Source organism: Canis lupus, chromosome 18 (assembly GCF_048164855.1).
Source record: "Canis lupus baileyi chromosome 18, mCanLup2.hap1, whole genome shotgun sequence".
In the NCBI taxonomy this organism is placed as follows: Eukaryota; Metazoa; Chordata; class Mammalia; order Carnivora; family Canidae; genus Canis; species Canis lupus.
This window is the reverse complement of record NC_132855.1, coordinates 53,133,868-53,146,483: the sequence shown is the minus strand read 5'-3', so window position 1 is coordinate 53,146,483 and position 12,616 is coordinate 53,133,868. Positions and strand designations below refer to the sequence as shown.

The following is a 12,616-nucleotide window of genomic DNA, read 5'->3' as shown; positions in this document are numbered from 1 at the left end:
CTCTGTTAATATGGGTCAGCACCCCCAGGTTGCAGTGAGCCAATTCTTATTCATTCTAGCACCCAGTACTGCATATTGATTCTTTGAGCCCAATATTTTTATCCTCTCAAGAACACACAATCAGCTTTAGGGCCACAAAAGGAGGATGAGGTGGGGGCTTGGACAGCTCTAATCTCAAACTTTGTCCTTAGGAGGCTTAGGATCAGGACTGATCATTCAGGGAGCACGGAAGGGGCTTTGGAGGGTGGGGCAGAAGTGGTGGTGGGATGGTAATCTATAAGAGGAATCAGAGAGGGTGGTGGACATCCCATGAGTAAGATGTCAGGGGAAGAGGAGTTTTATCTGTTCAAGAACATCTCCTTGGTGGGGCCATGGGACGGGCCTCAGTACCACATCGCCCCTGTCTGGGCCTTCCACCTCCAGGCAGTCTTCATGGGCTTTGTCTTCTTTGCAGGGACACCACTCAATGGCACGGTGCTGGTGGCTACCCTGCGCTATAAAAAGTTGCGACAGCCACTCAACTATATTCTGGTCAATGTGTCCCTGGGGGGCTTCCTCTACTGCATCTCTGTCTCCACCGTCTTCATCGCCAGCTGTCAGGGATACTTCGTCTTTGGCCGCCATGTTTGTGCTTTGGAGGCCTTCCTGGGCTCTACAGCAGGTACTGCAGGGGAAGAGGCTGGGGGGAGACAGGACTACTCCAGATTTGGAACCAGGGACCAGACTGTGGGGTTAGAGTGGGTCCCTAAAGAGGCCTGGGGGGACGGGATTTGGTGCTCTTTATCATCTGGGTACAAAGCACCCTGGACTAGAAGTTTGACGAACTGAGTCCCAAACTCCACACCAAACGTCAGCCCAAAGCGCCTCTTTCCCCGCTCTGCCTGCCAGGCTGGGTGGGGCTGTCTACCCCAATTACCCTCACGTTTCACTACAGGTCTGGTGACAGGCTGGTCACTGGCCTTCCTGGCCTTTGAGCGCTACATTGTCATCTGTAAGCCCTTCGGCAACTTCCGCTTCAGCTCCAAGCACGCACTGATGGTGGTCCTGGCTACCTGGACCATTGGTATTGGCGTCTCCATCCCACCTTTCTTTGGCTGGAGCCGGTGAGAGTGTAGGGCAGTGGTGCTGATTTAGCTCGGAGCTCAGGTTGGCGTGGGTGGAAAGAGTTGGGTATAAATTTAGTCTCTGACCTCTTTTTTGTTTTGTTAAAGATTTATTTTAGAGAGAGAGAGCGAGAGCACTCGTGCACACACGGGGGTCGGGGAGGGGCAGAGGCAGAGTCTTAAACAGACTCTGCCCTGAACGTGGAGCCTGATGTGGGACTAGATCTCATAACCTGCCCCAGGTGAAACCAAGTCAGGCACCCCTGACTTGCACTTTTAAAGAGCTGGTGGACTAGGTGAGGGCAAGGCCTGTGAGAGGCAAGTGCTAACATTTATCCTGCAGTTGGAATTGCTATAGCTGTAGCTGGTAAAGACACAAACTGCCCCTGCATGAAGTCCTTGAGCATCCTCTAAGTGGAGAGCACAATCCAGGAATCTCAGCTCCCACTCCATTCATACTTGTGGTGAGCCCCGCAGCGAGCAAGTGCTTGTCCAGTGGGTGAGTGCTTGGTCCCTTGCAGGTTCATCCCGGAGGGCCTGCAGTGTTCCTGTGGCCCCGACTGGTACACCGTGGGCACCAAATACCGCAGCGAGTATTATACCTGGTTCCTCTTCATCTTCTGCTTCATTGTACCTCTCTCCCTTATCTGCTTCTCCTACTTGCAGCTGCTGAGAGCCCTCAGAGCTGTGAGTGATTTTTGAGGGTCAGGGAGGAAAGGGTCAGGGAACTCCAGAGGAGGGAAGAATGAGTGGGTGCTTTCAGAACATAAGACATCTGGAAATGCCCACAGTCAGGTAGAGGGGATATCTAAAAGCAGTGAGGGAAGTGGGGGCAGGCAGAATGATGAAATGGTGTGAAGAGTAGGGCGAGGACCTCTCTGCTCAAATATGTGTGGAGAGATTCATGTGATCTCTTCCAATGTCGCAGACTAGGGTGCCATCTCCATCTTGCCTTCCTCAAGGAAGGAGAGCAAGAGGCACTAGGCCAGAAGCTGGGACAGAAGAGAGGCAACTGGAGTAGATGCGTGCAACCCCTCCACCCCCTGCTGCCAGCCCCAATAGAAAAGGGTGGAGATGTGGGAGTTGAGGGCCAGGGAGAAGAGGATGTTTCTCTGTGCTCTGCCCAGGTTGCAGCCCAGCAACAGGAGTCAGCTTCAACCCAGAAGGCCGAGAGGGAGGTGAGCCGTATGGTGGTGGTGATGGTGGGATCGTTTTGTCTCTGTTACACACCCTATGCTGCGATGGCCATGTATATGGTCAACAACCGGAATCACGGACTGGACTTACGGCTTGTCACCATTCCTGCCTTCTTCTCCAAGAGTGCTTGTGTCTATAACCCCATCATCTACTGCTTCATGAATAAGCAGGTAAAGCTCTCTAATTACATTCCTATGAGATTCCAGTTCATAAGACCTGGTTCTCTTCTCACCAACAACTTTTGCATTCAGAGCTCTTGAACTCAAAAGGTTTCTAAGAGTGAACAAGGGAAGCCTTTGGTAAGCACAGGGAGATAGGTGTGGTCGTCGAGACAAAGTAATAGAACCCAGAGAAAATAGAACTTGAGCCATAAAAAATCTGGTTGCTCTAAATGGCAGGATGAGAAATGAAAGGGTTTTGCTTTCTTGAAAAATAATCATTCCCCTAAACTCCTAATCCTTCCACTTTACAAGTTCTTAGTCCTTTCCTTTCCTATTTCTAGCCCGCAGGAGCATATGCAAAGCACAGAAATCACAATACATGCATAAATCTCTAACACATCCTATTATCTGAAGGTTCCAGGTGGCCTCCTATCCCAAATCATGAATCTAATGAAAACCCAAATTTAGGTGAATCTAGGAGAGTTCCTGTCTTGTGGGGCAAACTCCTTGCTTTGAGAATAAATAACTTTGTTTCTTCAGTCCCCAGAGATGGATTCAAAACCTGTCAATGGAAACAAAATTGGCAATTCTTTCCAACCAGAAGCACCTTCTAATAATAGTGGCCCTTCCCTTCCAGTTCCGAGCCTGCATCATGGAGATGGTGTGTGGGAAGTCCATGACAGAGGATTCTGAAATGTCCAGCTCCCAGAAAACAGAAGTCTCCACTGTCTCTCCCAGTCAAGTTGGCCCCAACTAAGGTGCCATACTGGCTTATTTGCAGCAACAAGGGTTTTACATTTAGGGAAATTTCTTTCTCTCTCAAAAACCAAACTACTAACAAAGCAAAAACAGATGGGATGGGAATAATGGTAATTCAGGGAGTCAATTTTCCATTTTCCTACCATTCCTTTCCTACCTACAAAGCTATTGTTCCAACTGGGTCTACTAACATGGTCTATGGCCATGTCAACAATCCTCGATTTCTACTCCTAAGTGGCATCATTCATAGCATTTGGAGAACTGATTATATATGAGGGACAATAAAGGAGTATGGCTGATTTTTCAGTGTATGGATAATAATTACCTTCCTTTTTGCCAGTATTTTTCCTACTGGGAATCTGAGAGGATACATTCTGAATTAGAACTCAAACACCTTAGAAATGGGAGAGAGATAAAGAAAAAAACTGAAACTTTGAGTAAGCCCAAAATAGGAGTTTGAAAGAACTTCTTTATGCCATCACTGCCAGTAACCCTATAGCTCTGGCAAGGACAGCCATGTCCAGAAGTTCTTGAGCCAGTATGAGTTATTCTAGGTGCTCTCCCACCCAATTTAGCTAACCCTATATATCTCTCTTAAAGCTGCATTATTTAGTAAAGTTAATATTTAATTCCCTTCATGTTCTCAAATGACTGCCCATCTTAATACCATTTATAAACTATACCAGAATGTTCAAAAAAACTGTTTTACCTTATAATTTATGCTTCCCCTCTGCACCTCCTGAAAAAGAGCCTTTTTGAAATAAAAGATAAATGTGTGTACATTCAGGAATGGCTTGTTTGGTATCAGGTAATTATGTAATGAGCAGCTGGACTCCTCTCCAGTTATATGGCCCAAGGAAAGCAAAGAAGGGTTACAGCTGTAGTGAGAAAGATGCCAGATTTCAGAAATAGAAAAAGAATAATCTGGGAGAAGGCAGAAGTTGGATGGGGAGGGAGTGTGGTAAACCTTCTAGGAGACCTCCTTTTCTTGACATTATATAGCATACATAATTCTAAGCATGAGTTTTTCTTTTTTTTTTTTTAAAGCTTTTATTTATTTATTCATGAGAGACACAGAGAGAAAGAGAGAGAGAGAGGTAGAGACACAGGCAGAGGGAGAAGCAGGCTCCATGCAGGAAGCCTGATGTGTGACTCGATCCCAGGTCCCCAAGATCAGGCCCTGGGCTGAAGGTGGCGCTAAACCGCTGAGCCACCCAGGCTGCCTGTGAGTTTCATTTCTTTTTTTTTTTTTTTATTTATGATAGTCACAGAGAGAGAGAGAGAGAGAGGCAGAGACACAGGCAGAGGGAGAAGCAGGCTCCATGCACCGGGAGCCTGACGTGGGATTCGATCCCGGGTCTCCAGGATCGCGCCCTGGGCCAAAGGCAGGCGCCAAACCGCTGCGCCACCCAGGGATCCCTGTGAGTTTCATTTCTTAAGAGAATAAAGGACATACACATTCCCCACAATGAATGTAAACAGTTTTATTTAGAAACAGATAGGTACCTGTTTGCATTATAGAATATAAAACTTGGTTTACACTCTATAAAAAATAACCAGTATCCAAATTCAAGAGAGCTAGCATTCACAGAACACACAATGTGGGTGTGTAGCTACTGTTCACCAGCCTCAGGTTTGACTTAAACCAAAAAGATAATCCAGGGGGATCATTAGAGATTAGAGTACAACACTTGCTGCTGAGCACCCAGCATCCAGAAGTTGCCATTTTAGCATATGAAGGTTTGCTTTCTTTCTTTCTTTTTTTTTTTTTTTTTTTGTAGGTTTGCTTTCTAAGTGCATGACTTTAACATAAGGCCTGGGTTCTCTGTACCTAGGGAGCTGCAGGGCTCAGTTCATGTGCTCTCTCTAATCCCAGGTTGACATTATTATCTCTGATCTTCTTAACGATAAAAATGGGGAATCTGGAGAGCAGGGAATTTATATTCCCCTATACTGGGGTTAGACTTTAAAAGAGTGTATCCACTCTCAAGAGCTCAATGTAAAGGCCAGGATCAAGTTATGTGAGAATCTGGCTTTTTACCAGGCTAAGTAGTCCACCTCAACATGATCATGGAAGACCAAAGGATACACCTAGGTTCAGATTATAATAATCACCCAGCACCACCTGAATGTATTATCCAGAAAGATATATGAAATAATAAAGGTTAGATATACATATATTTATCTTAGTAACCTGAGGGCTAAAAAGTTTGGAATATAATAATTCTTCTCAAAAGAGGTCCATCTGTAAGAAAAGGACCAAAAAAGACAGAGTTCATGTTACATAAGATATGGGTAAAATGAGTTGGGAACAGAAGGTGGCTTCTTCAGCTCTTTCTACAGTGTCCCTCTCTTTGACAAGGATTGACAATTTGCTGATCCATGATAAACTTTTTGGGGGGCAGCGGGGATGGGGGCTGATGGGTCAAAAGGCAAGAAGGTTGAGCAATGGTCCTCAAACCAAAGAGTCCTCTCAGTAGGCCCTCTCATCTTTGAGTCTGAGTTCAAGCTCTTCAGCTGACACAGAAACAGGCCTGGGAGTAAGTGGTTAGCATTCTGAGGTATGAGGATCCCTGGTAAATTCAGCAGCATGTGGTTTTTGGAAACCAGCCCACAAGATAAGAACACTGCAACCAAGCTCCTAACTAATACTGCTATTTAACCTCTGTCTGAAAGAGAAAGAGAAGAAAAAAAAAAATCCCCAATATGCTGGGAGGTTGTAAGCTTCATATAAGGTGGCCCAAATAATCTCTATTTCATCTCAGGGTTTCTTAAGAAAACCCTCATTCAGTGATCATTTCTCTCATTAAAGGCACTTTCAATGAAATAACATAATTGGCAAAGAGTACATTTTAACTGTAGTGAAAGCAAGATTAATTCCTAGGAACACCTGGGGAAAGAGGAGTTGAACGGGGCGCTTACAGTGATTTAATAGGCAAGACAGTCTTGAGCACTTCAACAGATGCATACCCAGAAAAGTGTGTGCCCTGAAAACACTTGTATTTTTCCCTTAGTTTTCCAGCTGTTTCTATGTATAGCTCTGTAAGAGATCACACTCACTACTTGATTGATTTTCAAGACATGGCCCTAACTCTTCCCACCACAGCTGTGCCTAGCAAAATTAGCAAACAGCCAGTCCTACTGGGAAAAAAAAAAAAAAAAAAAAGAATGAAATCAAGTCGAGCCAAGCTTTCTGACAGCACAGGGATCTGTCCTTGCCCAGATATTGCCACAATCAATTGCTAGACTTAGAGCAATTGAATGGAATATGTGGCCCCTACTACTTATGAAATATATTTTTCAATAGGCAAGATTAAGTGTTGTCTCTCTAAATATAAATTTTGGGGTATATTTTTTTTCCTTTTCTCTCTCCTAAACATTTCTTATTGATCTCAGGCTTAAAAAATTAGTTAAGTCAAAATTACAAAAATTATATGGCAAGGGTTGAGAAAGACTGAAGGGCTAATGTTTGCCTACAAGCATGAGTCAAGGATGTTGATCCTTCATATCATACTCCCAACCAGAGAACAAATACAAAAATAAACACACCATGTTATACATAATACAAAGTGTAAATCTACAAACACAAGTGTACTAATTAGAGTTGTTCCTCAGAAGCACAGTTCCCTCCAGTACCTCAAGGAGGAGGAGGAACGGGGACGGGATGGTTTTCATTACGCCTTTTCAGGTCTTAAAGTTTGTAATAACAGTCTCAGTAGCGCAAACAATTTCATGTGAAACCAGAAGCTGTAAAAATAAATTACTTTTGAAGAAATGTGGGTTCCTCTGTCTACAGCTCAGAACTCATCATGCCGTACTAAGGCCTCACCAAAATCTGTGGCCTGGCTGCCCACAAATAAATCATACTTGTCAACAATCTCCTCCTTGGTAAGCTTGCCATCCTGAAATTAGAGAGAAGAGTGAATTGAGGCAAAATAGATTTCCCACTCCAAATTTAGAAACACTGCCAAAGAACAAAAGGGGTTAGTCAGGATTTATGATTCTAATTCCCACTAAATTAAATGTGAACTCAATCTTCACCCTCAACCCTCCACAACACACACACAAAGAAGGAAGAAAACAGCAATTAGTACAGTTTTCTTATAAAGTTAAAAATGGAGGGATGGAAATAACACAGCTCAATAACTGAACACCAGAGATACGTCAAACAAAATGTGGGACATCTCCTATGTATAGGTAAGAGACAGGAAGAATTGGGGAAAATACTTTAAAGTGAATCAAGTCATTGCCTAACAGGAACAATGAAATCTGCTAATGTCCTCACATAGTCTTCACCCCCGCTATGCCCTAGCCACCAATCAGATTCCAGACACAACTCCAAATGAAGGCTCAGACACTCAGCTCAAAAATTATCTAGGCCAGATTCCGAAGGGATGACCTTGGGAGTTTCCTTTTCTTTTTTTTTTTTTTTTGGGGAGTTTCCTTTTCTCACGTATCTCAGGACACAGCACCTGGCTACTAAAGCGATTAAAGCAAGAACTCAAAAACAGACTGACCCTTAAAAAAGCCTAATGCTAAGACACTGCATTTGAAACAGAAGTTTGGCCTAGATAGGACAATGTTCAGCATACCATCCCTCCCCTCCATCTTTAGATTGATTTTCAGCATACTCTAAGCAGAGCATTCAGATTGCTGAAAGGCATTCAAATTGGTGAAAAGGTGATGGCTTAGTGAGACTTCAATTCTTTTAATGAAATAAATGCCTCAGATAATTGATGAAGGACAATTTTAACAAGCTCCAGAGAAATGCTGATTTATAATCCACTACAAAGAACTTAATTTTAAAAAGTATATTTAAAGAGGAAACAATCAAATTTGAGCAAGCAAAATGAGCCTGTAACAGGTAAAAGAACAAAGGAAAAAAAAAGCAGAGAAAATGTTCTGGGGATCCAAAGATAACAGATGATGCATGCTGGACACAGGCTACATACAGAGGCTCATTTCTGAAGCAAATGCCTTCAATGTGTGAATACTGGGCGATGGGATTTCTAAAATCAGATAGCTACTGCCCTGTAAGTTTTCAATAGCTGACTTAAGATTAGTAGCAGACTTAGACCAATTAAGACCTTGCATGCTCTATGTACCTTAACAGGAATGGTTTAGGCAACACCCCAGAAACAGACTTCGCTCACTGCTATGTCCTTTAGACATGGCCAGACTTACCTTGTCTTGGTCTGATTCATAGACTAGATGCCTGGCTTCTGCCTCTGCATGATCATAGTCTGAGGGGAGGATCCAGTCTTTGGTCTCTTCCTTGTCCATCTTCCCATCACGGTTCTTATCTCGAAACTCAACAAACTGTTCTCTTTCTGTCTTTACCCACTCTGGCTCATCAGCATTTCCATCATGGCTGTACATGTCACCTGCATGCACAGATGTATATAATGCAAAAGGTGAGTCTGTCTTTTCTCTAAGACTGTCACATGGTAATCTGGCTTAACTCTTCTTCCTCATCCATTTGTACGGGACCTAGTAGCAGTAACAAGGGTATTTTAGGTCAGAGAGGCCTTAACAAGTAAGGCATTTTCCCGAGGCTTACTTAATGACCTTGTAACAAGAATATTTCCAACTGCTTAATGTCCACAATAGCTAAAATATGGGGAAAACCCAGATGTCCACCAACAGATGAATGGACAAAGATGATGTGGTATATATATATGCAATGGAATATTACTTAGCCAGTAAAAAGAATGAAATCTTGCCATTTGCAAGGACATGGACAGAGCTGGATAAATACCATATGATTTCACTCATATGTGGAATTTAAGAAACTAAACAGGTTGAATATAGAGGAAGGGAAGAAAAAATAAAAGCAGAGACGGGGTAAACCATAAGAGACTCCTGGGATCCCTGGGTGGCGCAGTGGTTTAGCGCCTGCCTTTGGCCCAGGGCACGATCCTGGAGACCCGGGATCAAATCCCACGTCAGGCTCCCGTTGCATGGAGCCAGCTTCTCCCTCTGCCTGTGTCTCTGCCTCTCTCTCTCTCTCTATCATAAATAAATAAAAATTAAAAAAAAAAAAAACATAAGAGACTCCTAACTATAGGGAACTGAGGGTTGCTGGAAGGGAGGTGGATGGGGGGATGGGATAATTGGGTGATGGGCATTAAGGAGGGCACTTGATGTAATGAGCACTAGATGTTATATGCAACTGATGAATCAATAAATTCTATCCTTGAAACTAATAATATACTATATGTTAACTAAATTTAACTTAAATTAAAAATTATTTTTAAAAAGAATATTTTATGCTGCTGCTTTTATGAGTGCAGAGAGTCCTTAGCTCTTAGGAAATGCAGAAATAAGGGGCAATGACTAGCATCCAGAAAAAATAAAGACTATACTTTTAGAATTATGTGAGTGGAAAAGTCTGAAAATTCCTAAGTTATACATCAAACTTGCATGCAAGGTATGGGGAACATATATTACATATATTACATAGGTCTAAATAATTTCTAGCAGTTCTAAGCAAAGGTAGTTATTTAGTTGTGATAAAAGTAATTCATATGTTGAAACCCACAAAATGGAGGCTGCTCTACTAGCATGGCCTACGCCATAAATCTAAACCTAACTTCTGGGAAACACTACACTGCCAAGGAAATTTAACATAAACCAATCATAATTCTCCAACTCAGCTTTAGCTAACTTACCTAACCCTAGAAAACAGAACCTACTAGCCCTATAAGGAAATCCCTGACCTTCTAGCCAATAATGCTGTTTCTGCATTGCTTTCTTCTAATGCTTTATAAAACCCAGTTTTACTCAAAATCCCTTGGGAAGAGTGTTCCACTGCTTATGAGGCATTGCACTCCCCAATCCATAGACTGTTTTCCCTTGAATAAAGGATGAATTCATTACTAAACAGTATTGACAGCTGCTACTATCATTTTCCCCAACTTGAAGGCTTAGAACTACTTTTTTTTGAACAAAGGAGGAGTACCTCAGAGCAGGACTTGCCAGTTTTTTTTTTTTTTCTATGCCACAGCATATTCAGAAAATGTAGTATTTGTATGATCCATTAGGCCCAGTGCACCTTATTAGCTGTCCTATGGGTCAAGGAGACCTTTCACAGTACATATGAGGAAATTCTGAATTAGGGAATAAATGTGTGCTGTAAAGACAAATTTTAATATATTTTTTATTTTTTAAAAGATTTTATTTATTTATTTGAGAGAGAGAGAGCATGAGTGACTGAAGAGGGGGACAAGTGGACTCCATGCTGAGTGCAGAGCCTGACTTGGGACTCAGTCTGAGATCATGACCTGAGCAGAAATCAAGAGTCAGGGCAGCCCCCGTGGCTCAGCGGTTTAGCACCGCCTTCAGCCCAGGGCGTGATCCTGGAGACCTGGGATCAAGTCCCACACTGGGCTTCCTGCATGGAGCCTGCTTCTCCCTCTGCTTATGTCTCGGTCTCTCCCATGAATGAATGAATGAATGAATGAATGAATGAATGAATGAATGAATAAATAAATAAATAAATAAAATCTTTAAAAAAAGAGAAAAAGAAATCAAGAGTCAGACGCTTAACCAACTGAGCCACGCAGGCACCCCTTAAAAGACATACTTTTAAAAGAAGCTAGAATATATGACATAACCTAAGTACATTTTAAAGCTAAATGAGTAAAGAATATTATTTAATTTTCCATTTAAAAAGGATTCAATCTTTCTTTTAACATAATCACAAAAAGTTCTTTTAGGTTTTAGAGATGTATACATAACCCAATGCTTATAGATGAAATGAGATGATGACTGGGATTTACTTCAAAATAAATTAAAAAAAAAAAAAAGAAGCAGCAGATATAGATTTAAAAGTACTGGCCATGGGCTGATGGCCATTAGGTACATAGTGGTTCATTATACTAGTCTAATTTTGTGTATGTTTGCAATGTTCTATAACAAACTTAAAGAATAAAAATAACAGTATAACTCCAGGGACTTCTTATTAATGTTAAATGTAAGAGACAAGGACCATTTACTTATGATCTCATTCCTCAACAGGGCAGAAACTAGCCCTGGCATATCCCCCCAAACTGGAAGATACTTTTCGGGATACTTTCAGGTTTACAAAGCCCAGCATCCCTAATGTAAAAGTGTTCACAAATTGATGATTTGTAAAAGAAAGCAACAAATCTACATACACACCTGAGAGCTTTAATAGTTTCAAAATACAATTCCTCTGCCCTTGAATCTCTATGATAGGGATGCAGAAAGAAATCTCTCCTTATTTGACCTCGGTGCTTGATAAATGATGGTACTTAACAGTTATAAAACTTAGTTCCTCTCCTCTGGAGGTTCAAATGAGTTCTTCAGTTTTAGCAATGGTGATAAAATGGCAAAAGCCAAGAATGAAAGGATAAAATATTGAAAAGTGGAAATAGTCAACTTTGAAACAGGCTCAAAGTAAATGCACCCAGACATTTATTTCCACTACGGTGATGAACTCCACTAAAAATAATCATTTTGGTAAAAAAAATTTTTTACTGTTCACCCCGTTCTTTAAAAAACTCAAAACACATCACTGAGTCTTTAAAGAAAAGAATGGTTAAGTATTCAGGAGTAATTCAACTAGAATAATAACCCTAAATGTAAGTAGCAAGCATAATTAGATAAAAATCTAAGAAGTAATTCATTTAATTCAAGGGACAGGTGGAAAAAAAGAGACAGAGGACCTAGACAGAAAATACAAACAGAACACCATGGAAAGAAGCAAAGGCTCTAAGAGAAACCAGCGACTCATGGTCATTTATTCACCCACTGATCTCTTTTATTCTGTTCCCTATCTTCTTCTCCTGGGTTTCCCAATGGCAGCCTAGGCTCCCTGAAACTCTTTATTGTCGATTCCATAGGCATCTGGGATGAACCGCATCAGTGCTATCCAATATGGCAGCCACTGGCTACGTGGAGCTATCAAGGACTTGAAATGTGGCTGGTCTGAACTGAGATGTACCGTAAGTGTAAAATACACTTTAGAAGACAATATGAAAAAAATCCTTAATAATTTATATTGATAACACGTTGAAAGTATAGTACTTTAGAATATTAGGTTAAATAAAACATATTATTGAAAATAATCATGTTTAGGGCAGCCCGGGTGGCTCAGCGGTTTAGCACCTCCTTCAGCCCAGGGTGTGATCCTGGAGACCCGGGATAGAGTCTCATGTCAGGCTCCCTGCATGGAGCCTGCTTTTCCCTCTGCCTGTGTCTCTGCCTCTAATTCTCTCTCATGAATAAATAAAATCTTAAAAACCAAAAAAAAAAAAAAAAAGAAGAAAAAAAAAGAATCACGTTTAAAACATTTTTTTTGATGTGACTATCAGAAAAGTAAAAATACGTATGTAGCTCACATTTACATTTTGATTGGATAGTGCTGCTACA

At 41.7% G+C, this 12,616-nt stretch overlaps 2 protein-coding genes across 5 annotated transcripts in view; one reads left to right on the top strand and one right to left on the bottom strand.

Moving 5' to 3' along the window:
• The first annotated feature begins 201 nt into the window (after positions 1 to 201).
• On the top strand, positions 202 to 3,964 carry OPN1SW (opsin 1, short wave sensitive). Its single transcript, XM_072784500.1, has 5 exons — positions 202 to 661; positions 935 to 1,103; positions 1,625 to 1,790; positions 2,231 to 2,470; positions 3,099 to 3,964. The coding sequence occupies exons 1-5, from the start codon at positions 310 to 312 to the stop codon at positions 3,216 to 3,218; spliced, it is 1,047 nt and encodes a 348-aa protein (XP_072640601.1). The 5' UTR covers positions 202 to 309; the 3' UTR covers positions 3,219 to 3,964.
• Positions 3,965 to 4,689: 725 nt separating this feature from the next.
• CALU (calumenin) overlaps positions 4,690 to 12,616 on the bottom strand; it is a 29,129-nt gene continuing 21,202 nt past the window's right edge. For all 4 annotated transcript variants that reach the window (XM_072784497.1, XM_072784496.1, XM_072784498.1 and 1 more), the window contains 2 exons: positions 8,405 to 8,604; positions 4,690 to 7,122 (listed from right to left, as the gene is read on the bottom strand). In XM_072784497.1, the coding sequence (XP_072640598.1) occupies positions 7,018 to 7,122; positions 8,405 to 8,604 (305 nt within the window). In that variant the 3' untranslated portion in view covers positions 4,690 to 7,017. The remainder of the gene's footprint in view (positions 7,123 to 8,404; positions 8,605 to 12,616) is intronic.

What these genes read in the sequence shown, in the direction of transcription:
- OPN1SW (XM_072784500.1), top strand. Translation starts at nt 310, where the DNA reads ATGAGTAAGATGTCAGGGGAAGAGGAGTTTTATCTGTTCAAGAACATC. An exon ending in CCTTTCTTTGGCTGGAGCCG is followed by an intron (nt 1,104 to 1,624) that starts GTGAGAGTGTAG and finishes GGTCCCTTGCAG; the next exon opens with GTTCATCCCGGAGGGCCTGC. An exon ending in ACTGCTTCATGAATAAGCAG is followed by an intron (nt 2,471 to 3,098) that starts GTAAAGCTCTCT and finishes CTTCCCTTCCAG; the next exon opens with TTCCGAGCCTGCATCATGGA.